Source organism: Diadema setosum, chromosome 5, assembly GCF_964275005.1.
Source record: "Diadema setosum chromosome 5, eeDiaSeto1, whole genome shotgun sequence".
Classification (NCBI taxonomy): Eukaryota; Metazoa; Echinodermata; class Echinoidea; order Diadematoida; family Diadematidae; genus Diadema; species Diadema setosum.
Genome location: NC_092689.1, coordinates 24,075,180 through 24,097,818, shown reverse-complemented (window position 1 = coordinate 24,097,818; position 22,639 = coordinate 24,075,180). Strand labels below are relative to the sequence as shown.

General features: G+C 37.6%; 1 protein-coding gene across 1 annotated transcript in view; it reads left to right on the top strand.

The window, feature by feature from the left end:
- Positions 1-22,639, top strand: part of LOC140228640 (synaptotagmin-7-like) — a 200,517-nt gene that overhangs the window by 10,467 nt on the left and 167,411 nt on the right. Inside the window, exon 2 of the mRNA XM_072308889.1 lies at positions 20,593-20,793. Within this exon, the coding sequence (XP_072164990.1) occupies positions 20,745-20,793 (49 nt within the window). The 5' untranslated portion in view covers positions 20,593-20,744. The remainder of the gene's footprint in view (positions 1-20,592; positions 20,794-22,639) is intronic.

The following is a 22,639-nucleotide window of genomic DNA, read 5'->3' as shown; positions in this document are numbered from 1 at the left end:
AACAATTTAAGGAAACCTATTTTCGGATTGAAATTGAGTTAGTTTGAATTTGAAAACATGTCCGAATATGCACATATAACATATTAAAGGATTTGACAATGATAAAATGTGAAATTTTAGCGAAAACCTGGCGAGCAAAATCACCAAAAATATGCCTCGAAAATCATCCTAACATTCACGAAGTGTGATTGCGGAACCAAAGCGCCATTCGAACAAAGTACACCTAAATTTATTTATCTGCTTGCATTTTAAATTCCATACCTTAATATTCCCGGCCATGGTTGTGTCGGAAAAAAATAGAAGGTGATGTCAAAAATGACACGAACGCAAAGCGTACAGGTCGGTCCCATGTATATATAATCGCGTCACTGTATAGCGTTGCATGTCACAGCCACAGCACACACAACGCGTTGCTGCATGCAGCGTGCGCGGCAGCAGCTCAGCAGTCACCGTACCGCCGTGCGACACTCAGCAAAATTGACTGCGTCACATGCAAACCAACAATGAGCACGAAATCCTGAATCTCACGTACCACGCATGCCCAATATTATGGGAAAAGAAATGACGTCATTTTCAATTGTTTCGCTGACTATAATTTTCTATTCCAAACCCTGTAGAAACAAGTTGATTTCTCAAAAAGTACAGGTGGAACCAAGCGAAAACTTTCACCATATATGGATTGAGGCCTGAGTGAACTTATGTTGCCAATTTCGGACACATTGGAGCCCGGCCATAGTCCAGTCGGAAAAAAACAGAGAGCATGTTTTGCGAGAGGTGATTTTCAAAACGCTTTAATATCTCAAGTTCTAGTGCAGCAAATTTCACAATTTTTTCATCAAAAGGAAGGTTTTTAAAAACTTAGATAGTGTGGGAAGTTTGAGTTTACTAGCGGCACGCATAGCGGCACAAGAAGAAGGTAAAGATTTGACTTTTTCATGCACACAGTTTCGGGCAGCCGTGGATGCCCGTTGGAAATTCAAATAGAACGGGGCGATAATGAGATGCAAATTGGGGTGCTCCACCGCGCCTGCATTAGTGTGCAAATTGTATCAACATTGACAGTTTACGGGACACTGTATTTGTGATACTGTAAGTAGACGGGGCCTTCGCCGGGAAGCAAAATGAAGGTAACAGTTCGTAACATCTGTTGCTTACGTGCACCAGCCATTGCTTCCCCGGAATGTATGGTGGGATCGAGAAATTTTAAGTCATGGTGATCAGTTATAAGTTCAGTCAGATACAAGTCTCTTAGGACGTGAAACAGAAAATTATGGTTGACTGAAAATTATAATGGATTAATATGAGTTGACTGGAGTTATTGATTTCATATCTTGGAAATGGCTCAAGGTATCTTCATGAAACTTCATACATATTTTTCATTTCAGTTCCATTCAAATGACATTTTATTTCCAATAACACATTTTTGTTATCAATACAGACTCAAAGAAGACAAAATGTACAATGTATTACATCAATATTTGTGCATAAACTTATGGAAGTAATTGTTCAAAATAATTACATTATTGGAAAAGGGAGACCCACATGAAAGACAAGCTTGTAGAAATGTGGGTCACTCAATACATTGAACTTACAACAGCTATTAAGGTACCTATTTAGAAACACACACACACACGCACACAGGCACAAGATGCTCTCAGTAAACAAAAATGTAGACAGGACAAACAATGAAACAAAGGGAAGGGATAGGTTAGAGGGAGAAGGAAGGATGGAAGGAAAATAAGAAAGGGAGGACTGTCTAAGCAGGTGTGTGCAGCACATGCAGTGCTGTTGACAGACACTATTCATTGGCATGGGCAATGTAATTGATGTAAAGCAAGCTATAAACATATGAAATGAAAAAAAAATGTATTCCAATTATAATCTGTAAACAAACCAAAACTGTCTGATTTTTCTCTTGAATACAACAAGACTCCTTGCATCTTTTAGATAATCACTTAGTTGGTTCCAAAATATGCATATAAAATGCATTTACTGCCTGACAATGATTCTTTTGGGAATTTTCAGGTCATGGGGTTAAAGGTCAGGTTAAGATGTTAAAATTGTAGCATTTAAAGGGACTGTACAGTACTGGTTGAGGTGGGGATTCATGTTTTGAACATTCTTAAGTGAGATTATGAGAAACCTCATATGAAATATGAAAGAGCATGTAATTTTAAGAAGGATTCAACGTTTATTTGATGAAAATTGATTTTCAAATGGCTGAGATATCCTTAAGTGTGAAAGTAATAAAAGGCGACAGGCCATGCTTTTATTAACATCTCTTTGTTTCACCTTGTTTTTGGATATCTCGGCCATTTCAAAACCGATTTTCATCAAATAAACTTTTGATACCCCTTAGAATTGCATGCTCTTTGACATCTCATAGAGTGGTTTCTGAATATCTCGCAAAAATGTTAAAGGCTAAATTTTCACCTCGACCAGAACTGTACAGACCCTTTAATTTGACTATTAACATACATTGAAGTTTACTGTGCATGGTAGCATGCTCTTTCTTTGAAATTACACACAACAGTTTGATTTTGATTTCTTCGGTAAAATAATCTGAAAATGTGAAATTTATCACTATAATTCTGTGGAATTCCACACACACACACAACACACACACACACAAAAAAAAAAACCCCCAAACCACAACAACACCAGAAGTTGTAGTTGCAGATCAGAACAAATATTTTGATGTTATATGTAGTCTATCCTATTTTCTTTGAATTGGCAATATGCTGTGGAAATCTAGTGGATTAGTACAAAGTGTGTTATGTCTACGTTTTCTTTTTTAAATGTCACATAGAAATTGTATCAGGGATCAGGGGAATAGATTTCCTGCAAATTCCGTAAAATGTCATTAATAAGTAGAAGTACTCGAATTAGTCCGGTATAATTGTATCAAATTAGACAGCATGAAATCTTCCCTGGTTTGTGATTATATAAGTGAAATTATTGAATCCCTGCTTTTGATGTGGTACCGCTTGGGAGTAATATCGAACCAGTATGAGAAAATATGTGTATTTCCTGTATAGACACTGCATTCATTCTTTGCTATGTTTCATCTTTATGAAGGATTAAAGCATTGACCAAAAAAGAACAAAATTTTAAACTGATTTCTTTATTTCATCAGAATTGTAAAATTCAAAATGCTTTACGTAAAAAAGTAATTTTCCTCTTCTAAAGTCAGTGCATAGGTTAGTGCAGAGAAATAATGTTTAGTGGTGAATTTAAAATTAGTGTTAAATAACAGCATTTGATTGATTAAGTTCTTTAGATATTCAAGTCAATGAGGAAAGTCTTCTACAAAGACATTTTTCACTGGTCTTAATGAACAGAGGGAATATTGAAATGACATATCAGTTTCAATTATCAAGTAGAATTGATCTCGTCATTGGAATCAGAGAGATGATAAACATCTGATATGAATTGGTGGTGATTATCAGCTTTGAAACTGGGAAATATTAAAGTAGTGAAAAGATGACTATTATCAGAATAAAAAGAATCATACCTTTAATACAGTATGTAAATCTTCACTTTTGCATGACCAAGGGTGCTACATATGGACTTAAAGTGATGCGTGTAGAAACACAAGGACATGCACATGCTGAAATTTTGGAAATGCTCAAAATCATCTGAAATGTACTCAAAATCGTTGAGAGGTCATTTGGAGCATTTTAAACTTTTGCATGTGCACATGTGCATAGTGATAGTTTCACTAGTTTATCATTATGCGAGGTGATTAACCTTGACTTGAACTTTATGCCTACATATAGAAATTACATTTCACGCTGAAGATAAGATCAGCGAGATCTGACATTTGAGGTGATTGGTCTTGGGAGTTTTTATACCTCTGACACGAACTGTCGCCAGAGGCATTATGCTTTCAGCTTGTCTTTCCGTCCGTCCGTCCTTCCGTCAGTAATCAATTTTGTGGACAGTGTAACTAAAAAACAGTTTGAGGTATCCTCATGAAACTTAGCATTGTATGAATGGATGAAATTGCGCCTATCCACTTTTGGATGCACATGCTCAAGGTCAAAGGTCAACATCTATTGCTCAAAATTTCACTATTTCCCCTATATCTTTGCAAAGCCTCAAGGTATTTTCTTGAAACTTAGTACATGTATAAAATATAATACGTGTATTACCCAGTAATAAAAAAAGATTCTCTAGAGAAAGGTTTGGGCCATGCGGTCAAAGGTAAAGTGAAAATGCTAAAATTTTTAATTGTTTTTTTTTTTTCCATATCTTGGAAATGGTTCAAGGTATCTTCATGGAACTTAATGTTTATGCATATATACTGCCTGACAGTGATTCTCTTGGGAATTTTGGGGTCATTGGGTCAAAGGTCAAGGATCAAAGGACAAGGTCAACTCCGAAACATTTCACTATTTCCCTCATATAGATCTATAAAATGCCTGAAGGTATTTTATTGAAACTCAGTGTTTAGCAATTACCCAGTAGAAATTCAAGGTGCAAGCCTTGAAAAATGGTTTGTTGTACCCTTGGATATGAGCCAAATCACTGCCCTGCACATATAAACCCGGGAGGTTTCTCTCTTTTGCGCCTCCCTACATTGTGTACAAAATACTTATTCCGCAAAATCTCCCAACATCAAAGCTTAGTTGCTATTTCAACCAATTTTTTTGACTTGATCTTGATATCCAATGAAAAGACAGAAGGCTTGGTGCTAATAGAGTGAAGTGTCAGCGACAACATATTGGGAGACATTCATTGAAGGATATTAGAGTGAGCTTGTGTGTGATTGTACATAGTCATGTCAATTAGCATTTTCAGAAAAATGGACTGCTGTAGAGATAACTCATAAAATGGTCAAATTTTATGAGATTACCTTAAATTTATTTATTTTTTTTTCGAGGTGTAACGTCATCTAATTAAAAATTTGAGTTAATGCATGTGAAAGACAATTTAACAAGCTACCACATATTGAAATCCGGATGAAAATCAGCCAAGTATAAATGAGATAGGCCTGAATGAGCTTGAAATATCTTGAAATTTGATCTATAACATTATTTTGAAATTTAACTTTTTTTTTTAAATTTCATTTTTTTTTGGCATATTTGCTCTGTATATATCGCCATTGACACATGCACGTAATTCCAACTTTGACGGGCCAGTATGACGTCATATTGAGTCAGATTGACTTGAAACTTGGTAAATTCATTCCTTGATGTCTTAGGCATCTGCTTTATGTAAAAAAACAAAAAAACAAAAAACAAACCTGGAAAATTATGTTATGCATGCACAGCGCGTGCATGTGATGCGCATGCGTGTCATACATGCATGTACACGTCTATCAATTTTTTATTAAATGCTTCAAGCAAAGTTTGAACTTGATTGTGCAGAGCAAGTTAAAATTTCAGTGACTGGCATAACACTATTTCAGTGCGCCCCTCAGAAAATAGTCCCAGTCAGGTCACCTCAGAATCCATAATTTCAACTGGAACATCTTGTTGCAAGGTATATTTGATTGCTGTGGTAGTTTTGTCTTCCAGCAGTGACAGCACAAAAACTTTAGAAATTCATATTTCTGAACGGATTGTCCAATTTTCCTCAAACTTTCACTAATGTGTTTTACTGATATTGCTGCATTCCCTCGATCCACATGTACATTGTACATTACGGTAAGCTTGTCTTTTAATATAAAAAGAGAAAAAGGTTACTTACACTACCTAATTACTCACTAATAGAGCATATCATCTAACTAGACAAGCAGCTAGATCTCGGGCATTCAGGCGTTTTACATGTAGGAGGGTGATCAGTGCTATGTAGTAGGTAGTGGAAGGGTTTGTAACAATGCTTTGAAGAATCACAAGAGTACGTAAATTCGTAATGAGACTTCTGGTGGGATGTTTCATACTCCCTTTGGTGGAGCCTAAGTATCCACCTTGTACCCTCCATGTCAGTACCCTGTTGTAATCCTGCTTTAGTGCTTTTGTGCTGGAGATTAACATGTGGGAGTAAAAGAGACAGTGTCTCCAATACCATGAAATGGGACTTCTTTTTCTTGAGGAGAGAGAAAGACTTGGGATAACTGTCCAGTGCAATGCTTTGAAGAGAAATGAAACTCACACTATCATTCCTACAGGCTGAAACATGAATATCATGTTGGAAAAAAAATAATTGTGAATACATGTAAAAAAAACCCCCACACAAAAAAAAAACCCCAGTAAATTTCAAGCACGATGCATCTAGAATCTGTCCTGCTTGCACTATCACCGAAGTGTATATAGTAGGCCCTATATGTGCCTCATAGGTGAATGTAACGTTTGAAAGATGTTATCCATGCAAAGGAATTTTGTCTTTCCAGATATGATAGATTATTTTTGTTAAGATAAATTAATTCTTTGTGACTAGAAATATCTATGTCCATGTATTCATAGTTTATACCAAGAAATAATGAAATTGTGAATCATTTGATCTGTTTTTATTGATTTCCTCTCAGATCAAGAATACAAGAAATACAGGTACAGAGTTACAAGGGGATTTCTCCCAGAAATGATGTAGTATACTGCAGAGCCTTGGCAGAAACACCTTGTCCGAGACTGACCTCTAATGCATGAAGGTGAGGAAGGCTTTACAGGTGTTGGTCAAGATTTGCATGGTATAAACCTAAGTCGTGGTCCTGGTGGCCACTGGCCACTTATAACAATGGGTTACCTGAAGTGGCTGAGTAGGTAGCATGACTTGCCAATTAGCATCCTTGCCTGGTTGATAACACGAAATTTGCAGCCAATTTTGCACCACATGTAAAGTTTGATGTTGCCATGCTACCTACAATATTTTGCCTGTTACATTTGTGTTTTCTTTATTTCCCACAAAATATCATATGCAGCTTCCTTCATATGTGATTCCGACAGCGCTTTTAAATCAACACAAGATGGCATGTCTGGATGTCCAGCACAAGCCTCTGATCCTATCTCCCTGCATATATTCATAGTGGAGTTTACAGTGGTGAATGCAAAGTTTGCTATTAAAGGTATAATAGCTATATTTTTGAGTGAAGTTAGAATGCAATATTCTGCTCCGATCACACAGTCCCAAATGCAAAGCCATTTGTGGCATCTGGGTTGTCCAAGTGATGGGTGGGCACAATTGATTGCACAACGATTGTGATAGTTGTTTACCTGCTCGTGTTCCAAGTTTTATGTGCAATGAAAGCATTATTTCAAGTCAGATTGCCATAGAGACTTTTGCATTATGCCTCACACATGCACTCCTCAAGTTCCTCCTTACAAGCAGTGTGATAACTTGATAACTCTGTGGGAAAAGCATTGGCATTATTTAGAACTTAACCTCCAAGATCAGTACTTATCATTTATCAGTACTTAGTATCACTATTCATATCATTTTGTCCATTACTAAAACATTTAGAGCCACTCATCAGTTGAGCAAAACACCACAGCAAACAGATCAGAGAACTAATACAGCGATGCTTAGGAGACAAATGCAACTAGCATAAGAAATTGTTATTTTTTAAAAATCTTCATCACTTAACTGTGAATTAATTACAAGATAAAAACTTAACTTAGAAATTTGTCATAACTGAGAAATTAGGTGATCCGTTTAATTTGTGATCATGGGCAATAGGCCAGGCAATTTCTGATATGTTTATCAGAGAACACTCAGATATTCGAACTTGGCATCTTGGGGACAATAAGACGCAGATGCTGGTTATACACAATGAGTGTTGCACAAAATCTCAGTAAATTGAAGCCAGAGTTTCAAATTCAATCACATTCTCAGAAATGGCCACATGATGATAGCACAAAGTGCCAGCTACAGCATATCAATCAAAATTTGGGAGAAATCCAAGCAAAGATAGTGAGCTGCTGCTCAGTGAGTACAGTCATGTTAATTTGTGTTTAGCAAGAGAGAGAGAGAAAAAAAAAAGAGAAAAAAAAAAGAGCACTGCCATAGTGATAATACATAAAATGGTCAAATTTGACAAGGGTAACTTGAATTGACTATGTCACCATGATGACTTCATAAAAAATAATACTTTTAAGGATAATTTCGATTGAGAATTTGATATTAGGTAAAGCTACAACGTACTCAAATTTGGGTGCAAATTGATCAAGGGTAAGTGAGACACTCAAATAAATTTGAAATCTGATGATGTCATTATGAAATTTCATATTTTTCATTTACCGCAGGAATTGTGCTAATTTTGAATTATTTTTTGCTGGATTTGTATACACCCAATAGCTGACATCTACCACTCATCAGCTTTCAGACCATGTAAGAAAAAGAGGAAGAAGAAGAACAAAAAAAAAAAAAAGAAAGAAAAAGAAATGTGGGGGTCATCATCCATTCTAATGAGGTACACATTACAATGGAGCTTTTCACATGAGCTTTCACAGATCACCTAACAAACACCACACACTTGAAAGAATGACTGTGCTTCAAAATGTGAAGAGAAAGGATGCACATAAGATTGGAAGGAATGCATACCAAAGGTAGCATTAAGAAGTACTAAAGTGGGTGTTGTGAAAATAAAATTAAGTGTGCAATGAACGCAAGCATGATGAATACATGTACAGTACTTTGAACACTTTCACATGCACATTGTCACACAAATCATGCAACCCGGGAACAGAAACTCACTTCTCAAATGCAGCAGAAGGACATGATTATCCCCCAAAATAGTAGAAGCATAGGGAAGCTCTCGCAATTTCGCTCAGTACTCGGGGTGCTTGGTGTGGAGAGTTACTCTCATTTCTCAGCCAAGACTCTTTTTTACAAAATTCTAACAATTGGTGAATGGTAATCGAAACCTCGCTTTGTGTTAACCATTGCCAGTAAAATCACAACACCCTAGTTAATGAGACCTATGCACACATTTTACTTTAAAGAGTCTCAGTCAGCTACAGTAACGTGCGTTCAGAATGTGCATGCACAAGATGAGATTTGGAGAGATTTTCTGGAGAGTCGACAAAACAGCAAACAATTGATCTGGTGACAAAGTTTATAGTGTCACTCGATTGTTGGATTAAAAGATGAGATTTCACTCTTAATTTCTATTTGAACTTTTTCTATTTTGATTATCACAATATAAATTTACATTTTATCGAAAGTAGACATTAAAAATTACTTTATAGTGAAAGGCATTTGACATATCGCCACAGGTTGCTGGCTGACCCTTTTAAGAGCTAAGTGTATTCATAATTTGAATTTTTGTCAAGCCCACCGGAGGTGCGGGGAGACTAAGGGATCGCCTGCGGTGTCTGTCCGTCCGTCGTCCGTCCGTCGTCTGTCCATCATGCTACAAAAACTTGAATAACTCTCTACTGAGGACTTTAATTTTAATCAAACTTGGAGAGAAGAGTGGTTATACAAAGTTACACATTTTACCAAACATGAAGGTCACCTCAAGGTTAAAGGTCACAGGCAGGGGTCAATGAACTTTAGGGCCCAATGTTAAGTTTTTACGGCGCATTTCGATTATGGCTCATAACTTTTGATGTATATGTCCGTTTGTTACCAAACTTGGATGGTAGATGTCCCTTGGGGAGTTGAAGGTAACCGCAAGGTCAAAGGTCACAGACAGGGGTCAACAAACTTTTAGGGCCCAATGTTACGATTTTACGGCGCGTTTTGATTTATGGCTCAAAACCTTGATCCATATGTCTGTTTGTGACCAAACTTGGATGGTAGATTTCCCTTGGGGATTTCAAGGTCATCACAACGTCAAAGATCACAGACAGGGGTCAACAAACTTTTAGGGCCCAATGTAAAGTTTTTACGGCGCGTTTTGATTATGGCTCATAACTTTTCATCTCTATGTCCGTGTGTGACCAAACTTGGATGGTAGATGTCCCTTTGGGAGATTAAGTTCATCACAAGGTCAAAGGTCACAGACGGGTCAATGAACTTTTATTGCCCAATGTTAAGTTTTTACAGTGCGTTTTGAGTATAGCTCATAACTTTTGATCCATATGTCCGTTAAGCTGGTATCTCACTGAGCGGCGAACGTTTGCGAACGTAGCGAATTTGGGATTTCGCCAGGGTTCGTAAAGGGTTGCAAAAGGTTCGTTAACAGTCGCAAGAAAGTTCGCAAACGGTTTTTATTGTCGCAAACAGTTTTTCTTGTCGCAAAGAAATTTGTATTTTCGCTAACAGTTGCAAACATTCGCAAAACACTTGTAAGAATTCGCAAACGGTCGTAATACTGTGTCGCAAAAATTTTTATTTGATTCGCCACTGCTAGCAAACAAGTAACCATATGGTTCCTATATAAACGCTTCTGAAACAGACAAGGTTCCACTCTAAGAAAGTTCTTGAAGCTCTTGACATCTCCATCATGTAATTGCTGCAAGTCTGTCCTCTGCGACAACCACTCTCTGACCCAAACAGTCTTTCTTTTCTTCTTCCTTTCTTGTTTTTCTTTATTTTATTTCTCTTATGCTGCACAATAGCTGTAGCAGCAGCCTGACAAAGCAGCTCTTCAAGGATAGCAACACATTGAGCCTCTTCTTGGCAGAAATTTATTTCCATATACTGGAAATCCATCTTGAACGGTTGTCACAAGAGATCTGAATTCAGTGGAAGGTTTTACGTTTGTTTTATGGGTCTGACTATACATAATCGCCTGGTACTTTTCTAGGTCCAAGAACATTCGCAAAATTGTCGCAAAGGATTTGCAAACAGTTGCTTATATTTGCAAAACTGTCGCTAACATTTGCAAAATTGTCGCTAACATTTGCTAACATTCGCTAATAGTCGCCACCTGTGTTTCGCAAACACTTTCGCAAACATTCGCTGAAGTGTTGCTAATTGTCGCTAAACATCGCTAAAAGTCGCTAACTGTCGCTAATGGCAGAAGCGAACTTTGATTTTTCGCAAACATTCATCAGAAAAGTTGGCGAATCTCAAATTCACTACGTTCGCAAACGTTCCCCGCTCAGTGAGATACCAGCTTTAGTGACCAAACTTGGCTGGTGAATGGCCCTTGGGGAGTTGAAGGTCATCACAAGGTCAAAGGTCATAGGTGGGGTCAACAAACTTCTGGGATTTAGAAAAACATTAATTTCTTCTACGCGAATGGGCGGGGCACATTTTGGCACTTGCCTTGTTTGACAGTTGATAGGTTAGTGGATCGCAGAAGTGTGATTTTGTTAATCTGAAAGAATGTTTTTTTTTTTTTTTAATGTAATGATATTAAGTTGAAATGTCAAGATTTTCATTTTGAACAGTGAGAAAGCAACACAACATGTATACATATGAGGTGCAGTCACGAACTCCTGGTCCATTGTTAAACGTTTGGACCTTATCTGCGTGAGATTCTATGCATGCACAAGTGCGCAGGGAAAAGAAGATGTCTGGCAATGCTTGTGTGATCACTCGCTTTCAATGAGTTTCCTGCTGCTTGCCCACCCACCCACTGCAGTGGTTCACACTGGCTCATGGCCCAGCTCACTGGCCATGGTCAGCCCTGCTTAGGGAACGGGAATGACGCTCCTAGATATTTTGTGGGAGCATGATACATAAAGGCTACTGTGAACATTGTATAGAGATGGCATACCTCAGAGTCTAATGAAGCTTTTCACGCAAAATGGGTATGATGTGTGTATTGGACAAGCACGCCCCCGAGTGCTGTTGCTGTGAAACCGATGGAATCGCTATCATAAGTGTGACATCAGCTAAAATTTTGCTGGCTTCTGACCCTCCTAAGCTAGCTAACAGTGTCATTTATTGTAAATTTTAGTGAGAATATATTTCAGGGGAGTGAATAATTGGTATACCGGCTGTCTGAGACTTTAGGTAGATCCAAGTGGCACAAATCTATGTGACATGAAATTGGTGGTGAAACAACTTTTTTTTTTCTCCCTTATTTGCACATTTCTTATATTGATTTTATGATTTCAGCCTAATTGCAGCACTTCTCAACTCCTATTCTTCCCCACCATATAGTCTGCTGTTGAAATTATACAATATCTAAAGAGCAACTTGCAACCATCTTCGACCGTGTTTCAGTTCATTATACATGCAAGTTGTCTTGCATTCATGCATAAAAGATTGTAAAATAGAGCACTTTTCCGTGCGCTGTGGTCTGACTGTTGCAGAATCAGTTGCCTGCGCTGTATGGACAGACATGCTGCCTTGACTACTGTGAGTTGCTTGAGAGATGGCTTTCTAAATTTTGTTTGAAGGAAGCTATGTATAATATTTTGTGGGAAACAAAGTAAATGAAATCATTCGCATGGTGTGATAGGTAGCATAGCTGCATGGCAACATCGGAAATTGGGTGTGTTGACTGTTTACCATCCCATTTTATACATGTGCAAAATTCACATCAAAAGCCTGGTGATTGAGGATGTTGGATGGCCAGTTCGGCTACTTAGTCTGCAATTTCAGGCAGGCAACTGCCATTTCGGGTGGCTATAGACACCTGGGCCAGTGAGCCCTGATTTGTGTAATTAGATAAAAAGGAAACTGCCATGCCAAAAGGAAGTAGTTTGTGGAGTTGGATAAACAATATGAAACTGCTTCATGGCAGAGAACTTTTGAAAACTTGTTTCATGTCATTAAAGTGAAAGGATACAAACTACCATTTCTTTGATTAGAGACTATGTACTCTTCATGCACCACGCTGTAAACCCCCTGTGTGCCACATTATTCTGAGACAGCAACATAGGCATGCTTTTTTTTATAATCTATGTAAATTTTTATTTGTTATTATTTATTACACTGGATGTGTAATGAGCAAGATTATGGACAAAATGTCAAGCTTTGCTTTTCTGTAAATTTTATGACAAATAGATCTATGATTTGATATTTTTCTTTCAAGTGATCCGTAGCTTCATAATTGTCCAGGCATGACATTTACACATGTGTGCAAAACAGAGGCAGAAACTTACAGAATTTACCCGCAAATCCAGTAGGTAACACCGCTTGATATTCAGTCACCACATAATGCAAGCTATATGTGACAGGAAGGGAATCACGCGTGAAGCTTTCATTGTTCTGTCAGTTGTATTTGGCGATTTATTGATCAGTTCGGGCTGGTTTGTGCATTTGAGCAAAATATGTGAACTTGGCACATCATCGACTCTGTTTAGTGTGGGAGCATGGCACATAAAGATTTAACATAGTTATATCTTACCATGAAAGAAGGAATAAAAGACAGATTCCTGTACAGCTTGCAATACTAGAAGGCACTTTTGTTCTGTGCATGTACGAGTACAAATTGTTCAAGGTCCTTTGCAAAATCTTGTGAATCAAACTACTCCCCATATTTTGAGGAAATACTGAAAGGCACTTTTACTCTGCACATGTATAGTTGTTCAAGGTCCGTTGCAAAATCTTGTGGATCAAACTACTCCCTCATATTTTGAGCAATTTTGGCAAGTGTGACCGCTGTCATAAAACAAGATGTGCAAGACCTTTTTTTGTCAGTATTGCATAATGTGTTGCAGTAGCAATGCAAATTTTCATAAAAATTACACAAAAGTGCATTGAACTCTGTCTCAATTATAAAGCAATATTGAACTGAAATTTGGCGCATGTAATCAATGTAATGTTTAGTTGTGCAATATACCATTTTCATGAGTGAAGAAATCTGTTGCTATGACAACAACAATTTTTATATAAATCATACAAAAATTTGTAGATTAACCTAACTTCCTCAGTTTTTGAGAATTTGACTTGAACTTTAGTACATGTGACTGCTACAGTATGTAGATGTGCAGACTTCATCTCTTGTCATTTTTTAAAACTGTTGCTATGGTAACAGCATTTTTCAAATGAAATTCATACAAAAATATAGTAGATTTTGCTAACTTCCTCAGTTTTTGAGCATTTGACTTGAAATTTGGAACATGACTTTGACTGCTGTAGCATGTAGCATGGATTGTCATAGTAACAGCATTTGTTTTAATAATGAAAATCATGCAAATTGCCCGAGTGTGGATTTAACTAATTCCCTTAGTTTTTTTAAGCATTTGACTTGAGGTTTGGTGCAAGTGACCAGTGTGAATTTCAGATATGTAAAACACATCTTTCAGCAAGGTTAAACAATGTGTTGCTATGGTAACAGCAGCTTTTGCCATTATAAAGCATACAAAAATTATTGTTGATTGAGCTAACTCCCCCAGTTTTTGAGCATTTGGCTTGAAATGTTACTGATATACACTGTAGTACGTAGATGTGCAAACTTTTTGCCTATTTTTCTCAAATGAAGATTCTAGTACTTAGCATGAAAATATTACTGCATGCCTCATACATGATTAGATCTGATTTGAAATACTGGATACCTTGAAATGTTCAATGAGGGATCCAAATGTGGGCCTAAATTGTCAATTTTCATCTTTTTGAAAACAACATGATGGATTTTCAACAAACTTGGCAGGTAGCATCCCTTGGGGAGTAGGATCAGAATTTGTTCAAATGGGCACCATGCTGCCCTTGGGGGCCGCAGGGGGCCCAAACCTTCCAAATTAAGGAATATTCAAAAATATTCTTCTCTAGAATCAGAATTGAAAGAGCTTTTAGTCTTTTTAGCTCACCTGAGCCAAAGGCTCAAGTGAGCTATTGCGATCGCCCTTGTCCGGCGTCCGTCGTGCGTCTTGCGTCGTGCGTAAACTTTTTACATTTTCATCTTCTTTTTGAAAACCCCAAGACCGATTTTCATCAAACTTAGCAGGTAGCATCCCTAGGGGGTTAGGAACTCAATTTGTTAAAATGGGCACCATGCCCCATCCAGGGGGCCCCCAGGGGGGCCCAAACCCCCCAAAATTAAGGAATCTGTAAAAATCTTCTTCTCTAGAACCAAAAGTGATAGAACTAAGTTAATACTATGAGTTAGTACATTGATAACTGTAGTTTCAAGTTTGTTCATGGCAGAATCAGGGGTGCCCCCCTTGGGACCCAGGGGAGGGGGTGGGGAGGGGTCCTAATGGGGCCTAATTTGTACATTTTCATCTTCTTGAGAACCCCATGACCCATTTTCACCAAACTTGTCAGGTAGCATCCCTAGGGGGTTAGGATCTCAATTTGTTAAAATGGGCACCATGCCCCACCCAGGGGGTCCCCAGGGGGGCCCAAACCCCTCAAAATGAAGGAATCTTTAAAAATCTTCTCTTGAATCAGAAGTTATAGAGCTAAGATAATACTATGAGTTAGTACATTAATGACTGTAGTTTCAAGTTTGTTCATAGCAGATCCAGGGGTGCCCCTCTTGGGGGCAGGGGGGGGGGGGTTGGGAAGGTCCAAAATGGGGGCCTGAATTGTACATTTTCATCTTCTTCCTGAAAACCTCATGATGGATTTTCATCAAACTTGGCAGGTAGCATCCCTCGGGGGTCAGGATCTCAATTTATAAATCAAAATGGGCACCATGCCCCACCCAGAGGGCCCCAGGGTTATGATTTTTGATTATTTTTAGTTTACACATGCATCCAGTCACTGATGAGAATTTATGGAAACAAATCATCTGCATCAAGTCATAAGGTGCATTCACATTAAGATTATTGTGGTATGAATTGCCAAAGTACTTAGTTGTCATTGCTATCATTGGCGAAATACCATGGTGTGTACATATTCCAGTTGATTACCAGTACCATTCTTATTCATGAAATACTGCGGTATTTCTGGCACGAAAGTACACCTCTGCAAGGGAGGTGCTGTGCATACATTTCATCTCCTATAGGGAAAAGACAGGAAATGTGTCAGGTCATGTGAGAAATAGTCTGCATTGTGATGGGTGGTACTTTGTGACACAATTCACATTCAAAGTTTGCATGCGTAGTAAAGTTTTAAGTACCACCCTAGATACCATGATAGTATTTTTCAAGGTATTTCACTGTGTATTTGCATTGGCATTATGATGTACAGTGTGAAATGCTGTGGCATTTCACCAAAAATGTGAATGGTCTTTCTGAGAAAGGCTCTCTCCCTGTAGGGAAGGCAAGATTGTCTGCCATACGGGACAGAAAATATTGCATACATTAATTCCTTTGGAACGATAAGTCTTATTGAACCATTACTTTAGAAAAGTCACACAATGCATGACTATACATACTCATAAGATTCCAGAAAGATTGAAGCAGGATTTTTGTCTTAATTAGCATTAGAAAAAAGGGGCTTCTCACATTTGCCATATGTTATGTTGCTTGTGAGTACGTGACATGGTCTCCAGTGCATTGCAACAACGCTGGGTACAACAGAGACTGCATTCGTTTGAAAAGCACCAAAGTTGAGCCATTCAGAACTCTTGACCAAGCGAGGGGGGCACACCTGTCAATCAATAGTATAGGGACCACAACCGATTACAGGATTACGTCCAGTCAGCCAACAGGATGCATGTTGTGTATTGTTCACTTCACCTACGCTGAAATCATCCTTTCAATAAAAACAATAACTCGCCGAGTTTAACCCATTGAGGACGGTTTGATTTTGCTAGAACACGCATTTCCCATAGACACCTGCCTGAGTATACGTACTCGGGACTCGTCCTCAATGGGTAAAGATTGATCGTGCCTCATAACTTGCACTTGGGCAATGAACGACTTTAATGATATATGTTATCACTAGCCAGTCAGCTTTGAGCAGTTGCTAGGGGGCGGAGCTTATGCAATCACCTCATAAAGCCCTTGCTCAAGCTGTGCAGCAAAAATTGACAATTCCCCCCCCCCCCAAAAAAAAAAAGTGACTACAAATGATTGAATATTTCACACTTTTCTGGTAAGCATGACACCTTGAAGTTTGAGCTACTGGTAGATAAAACACTACAGTTTCCTATTAGCAAAAATCAAACTTTCAATTTTTTTATTGTTACCTCAACAAAAATCTGATTTTTCTCGGTTGTGGTGCCAGCGATTTGTGGCTGCTTTTGACATGATGGGTCACACTTGTCAAGCAAGTTAGAGATTTGAAGCCAGGAGTGGAGCTAGTCCCTAGTGGAGCTAGTCCACAATTTGGCTTGTCCACAGTGTAGTTAGTCCTCAGTCAAGAGGGCCTTTAGAGACCTGTCATATTTCTGAACATTTTAATGAGCCTTTGCTTTACTGAGTTTTGTTCCCAACATAACGAGTAGCATAAAATACAACCAATCAGTATAGCTTTATCAAAAGATACTTAAATATTATATAGCCTAAATTTTGCACTGAAGTCAATATGGGTATACGTAGTAATCCTAGTGGTTGACTTGACTTATACCTCACCAGGCGAGGCAATACGGTGCAATTAACTCGCCAAAAGCACCTCGAAGCCTCATTTGCATATAAAAGTAAACAGCTTGTGTACGTAAAACCGCAGGGGAAGTGTTGCAGGACAATTGCAATATCTCACGTCAGAAGCCCTAAATCTCTACAGCAAATTGAAGGAGAAACTATTCTATTAACTTGCAATGTTTAAATAGTTATTTTGGGTTTTATTGAGGATAAACCTGTGAAAATAACATCAAAACTTAGCTTCCAAAAAAGACAATTTGGTCTGTAAACAAGTGTTAATTTCTCACATTTTCCTTCATTGCCCAAATATAAAACTTCGATATAAGGTAGTATGTCCATACTGAGTTCGAGATATCTTTTCTGTATCATTTGTCGCACGGTTATGTCGGGGAAAAAATTGAGATCACTGTCGTTTGTGATCCACGTAAAATCCATAGCATAATCAGTACACAGTCCGATGTATCGTTTTTCGTGCTGCATGAAACAATTGTGACCCTGCACTTCAAAACAAACAAATAGTCGCCAGACATGAATTTTTAGTTAAGACCATACTCTGAAAGAGCAGACTTTAAGCTTTAAAATGATGTATAACTCAAATCAAATGGACTCTCCTAACCTATCTAAATATTGGAAAGTAAGCACAAACTCAGGAAAAGTGTGAACTGAGAAAAGAGGCTCTGAAGTACAGTGTCTATTCAAGCGCTTAATCTTTACCAAACCGTGCTGGCTGTGCGATGAATGGGACAAAAAACAGGAAGTAAACCCCCAGAGTAATAACAATGAAGGGATTACCAGATTAAACTGAAATCAAGCATGCCTCATTAACACATTCTGTCCATAATTAATGCCAACTGTCAAAGCAGTAGCACTATCCTTTCAAAAGTTATTAGAGTTAAAAGTGAAGAGTGTGGACAAGGTTTTTCAGAAATGAAAAAGGGATTCTAAAGACACACCTAATCACACTATTCTACCAAAAATGTTCGAGATAAACTGCTAAAAAACACAATTTCCTGCCCGTTTTATGATACCAAATTTTAGCATTTTAAAGAAGACCCGCTCTTTCAGAAAATATGAAAAAGTCAAGTTCAGCTAGGTTGACCAATTTCACTTATTTTCAGTCCTCACGCAAAATCAGTGTGTGCGACTTTTTGTTCGTTTTGAGGTGCACGGTCACAATTGAAGCACATTGCAAGGTTCGTCTCTCACCCACTCACCACCTTATGGACCGAAAACGAACCCTGTTGCCATGCGCCAAACCTGACACCACTGATAGGCTAAGCATGCGCTGACCAGTAGTTATGCGCAGGAGGATGATCTAGTTGTGCATGTCCAGTATTTTCTCTAAAATTTTGTTGTCTTTTTGCTGTGATTTTAACCTAACTACACTGTACTAATTGTGCAAACACAAAACTTCGCAGGTAGTAAGTCTGGGGTATACAGAATAGCAATATGTTGATTATTTGCATATTCATACATGTACATGTGCAGACTTATGTCGGGAAATAATCGTAACCCTTTCCCATAGTTGACTCAAATGGAAAAATACATATTTATATCTCAAAAGATACATCAGAATTTTCGCCCAAAAATCATATGAAGGATGGCATATCCATATTAGATATGTGTGAAGTTTCAAGGGATTTAGTGGTAATATGAGGGAGATATGAGGAAGTGAACTTTTGAGATTTTTTGTCCTTCGCACCACCGCACAGTGCTTCGATGACCGTTACAAATTCTAAAGCTTTGACCTCTTATCGCTAGTTAATTGCACCATATCACCAGGCTTGTTACTGCAAAAGTGGAGATTTTCGCACTTTTCGTGCAACTAGACTCCAGCATGAAAAATAATAGGAAGCAAGTGAATTTTTTTGATTGTGCATTGTTCCGGTAGTTCATATCTTGATTCCACGTAATTAAAAACACGCGAAACTCATCTTACCTGGCCAAACACAAAAAGTTACTCACTTAAAAATATCCACTTGAAGAAGTGGTGCACACATAATGCTTTTTCTTCACTCATGAATAGTTGTATTAGCATCTTGGCAAATCTAAAAGGCCCTTGTGTTCATCTTGGCTAGCTCTGCTGGCAGTTGTTTGTGCTAACAGTGGCCTAAAGGCCTCTGAAAATCTTCAAATGTAAAGAAGACTCAAAATATTTTTGACGAGTTACACTCTGTTTTACCTTGTCCTCTTTATTGTAGTGAAAATCAATGATTACTTGAGTTTGCTGAAACATGCATTGCATCATGTTTGAAACGAAGGCAAAAAGGAGGATAACATTGAGGTATTTTTAAAGGATTTTAGTACATTGATGTATTTGAACTTCAGAATGAAGGTTTCAACTTTTATAGTCACTACCATAGCGTGAAGTGATGACCTCTAACATTTACACTTGTACATATCAAGTCTTTATATTTAGGTATTCCTCAATGTAGATTCTAATACTAAGAAGTATTAATATTTGGTTGAAATTTTGTCAGCTCAAGCTGGTTTGGAAAAACAAAGAAAGAGAGAGATGGAGAGAACAAAAAATGAATTGTGTAAAGTATGTAGGATTTATTGGACATATTTTGTGTTTTTCTTTTTAATGAAGAAATCCACTCCAGAATTTATCAATTTCATCAAAAAAAAAAAGAGAGAGAAAAAAAGGAACTCCCTACAGAGCAGTGCAAAAATGATCAGAATTGGATAAGAAATAAGGAAATTCGGAATTTCTGAAATTTCAATGTTTTTCAGAAACACTTCTTGACCAGTCTTTATCAAATAAGCAAGTTGACGATGCCATACTCTCACAATATCTTATTCATTTCATACATAGAAATGACAAAAATCTCATATTTCAGCTGTATGAATATAAAACTTACAGTACCTTTAAACTACCTAAAATATAAAAGAATAAATGCTAACTGATATATTTTGGTATGGGAATATGCTTTTACATATTTTAGCTAAAAATAACAATTTTTCAAGATTTCATATTAAACATGAAATGTTGTGAGGGTATGACATCAACTTACTCAGAATCTGAATATTTATAAGGACTGGTCAAGAAATATTTTCCCAAAATATGTGAAATTTCACAATATCATATCTTCTTCATTTCTTAATCCGATTTTAATCATTTTTGGAATGCTGTGTAGTTATTTTTGTCTCGCACTCTTTTTTTAGGGATTTTTTTTTTTTTCTGGTTGGATTTCCTCTTTAAACTGATATCTTTTATAGAATGTGTATTGATTAAGAGTGATTTTGGAAAACACTCATTTGAAGCTGAGTATAATAATAACTATACCCCACATCTATAGCAATATTTTTTTATTGTCCATCAATATTTAATACAAAGTGCATTTACAGACCCTGTTTTATGACATCCCTGTGTTGTTCGTTCGGTTCCCAGACCATACATACCTTCTGCACCATATTTGTCACCATGAAGTCCGGGGCTGGTGCCCATTGAGGGGCGGAGAAATCAACAAGTTTGGAGGACAGTAAAGTGCAGGAGGATCAGACACTTCTCTACTCCAGCGAGTATCAGTGCATGTACCAGCCATGTATGTGCCCAATGATGGGAATGGGGCTGCTAGTGGGCAACAACAAGGTGAGAGCTTCATTCCAGTCTTTATGAATATTCTGTTATCAGGTGATTTACTGTACATGCCATATATTTCACGAATCTAAATTTTCGCGAATCGGGACTTCCCAATGATTTCGCGAGTGGTTAAATTCGTGATCGTGGAGTACTGTACTGAACGGAGAAATGTATACATGTGCATCTCAACCATATCGTGATCAGAGTCATTATTTTCGCGTGTCTTTAATTTCGCGAATAGCACCTGACGCGCAATCCACGAAAATAAAAACCTCGCGAAATATAAGGCATATACAGTATGGCAGTTGCTCTTGAATGGATGCACCATGTAGAGGCTAAGTATCTTGAAGGATGATACAGTAGTTGTTTGCTCTGAATATCTCAGGAACTGTTTAATCCTGATATCATAAGAGAAGCAGATTTTGTTGTTGTTGTTGTCAATGACATATCTTTGTGCATCTGAAGGTTGTGAATCAGGTGTCGGAGGTCAACCCTTTAGGTCAACCCTTGCTGAAGATAACAAAATGCAGCTCATAGGACATAATGGCTGATTTAATGAGGTGTTTTGGAACAATTTGTTGTCACAAGGGAGCTTGTTCTAAGGTTGACCATTGTGTAATGCCTATCACTATTTCTACTCAATTGTGTAAAGACGCCCTCTCATATCAGATGAGCAGGTTGTCACATTTCAGCTCTTGTTTTATTTTGAATTTTAGTTACATTTTATAAGACATGATGTAATGAAAACATTCTGCTATGTACATTGAAACTATAAACTGAACATGTCAGTATTAAATGTTGCATATTTTGTAGCTTTGTTTGCTCATACTTTTGTATGTATCAGAAAATGCTTATCTCACAGTCATTATTCCACTGGCTTATACTTTGTCTCCTATATGGATGATATGGTCACAACCTTCCCTGCCAAATTTGATGATGACAGATCTATATCAACTGAACACAAGCCAAAACAAAACAACAAAACTTAAGTTGTCTTCTGAAATCTGTCCAGGATATGTCTGTAATGTCTCCTCTATATACTCTGCCTACTGTACAAATAGAGTTGCCTGTGTCAGATCTAGAGGCGGTTGGCTCTGTCATATCATTGATCTTTTCCCTTGGCAACACTTTTCACACCTCTCGGGGCAGGTGTCAACTACTGCGACACCTGCACCAGTGGTAAACCGTCTTGGGATACCTTCTCAATCTATCTCCTCATTTCATGACTCTTCCTGTAGTTATCTGAAAATCCTTCATTAAAAGAGAGAATTCTCTCTGGGATCCAAGGGACCTTTAATAGCACAGCACTGCATGATGGTCTGCTTCCTAATCACAGAGGGCAGTTCTGTATTCTTTGGACAGCCACCATCTGCGCACTTACACACACACACACACACACACACACACAATGTAGGCATCATGAAAGCAAAGCAGGTTATTATGGAGTGTAAATAACAATGTATTTTCAGTGAACTGAATTTTAATATTCAAACTGTTATAAGAAGTACCAGGTAGACCTCCTTTGAAAACTTTTAAAGCTCCCATAAAATTTCATCTGTGGTTGATTTTTATGGGTGAAGACTGAATTTAATTTTCATTATATTGTAATTTGATATGTTTTTTTTTTTTTAATATCTATAAAAATATGAAGAGAACATTTTTATTTTTCTACTGAGAAGTGATATTTTACAGACAAAATATGAGATGGAAGCAGGCTGGGTCTCAAGCATACCTGAGACAGCTCTGTGATAGATAGTCTACCGTACATGATGCCATGTTTGATGATAAATTTTCTTGAATTGTCTTCATTCAGTTGTCAACATTTGTTTACAGCTGTACATGTGAAGTGATTTTA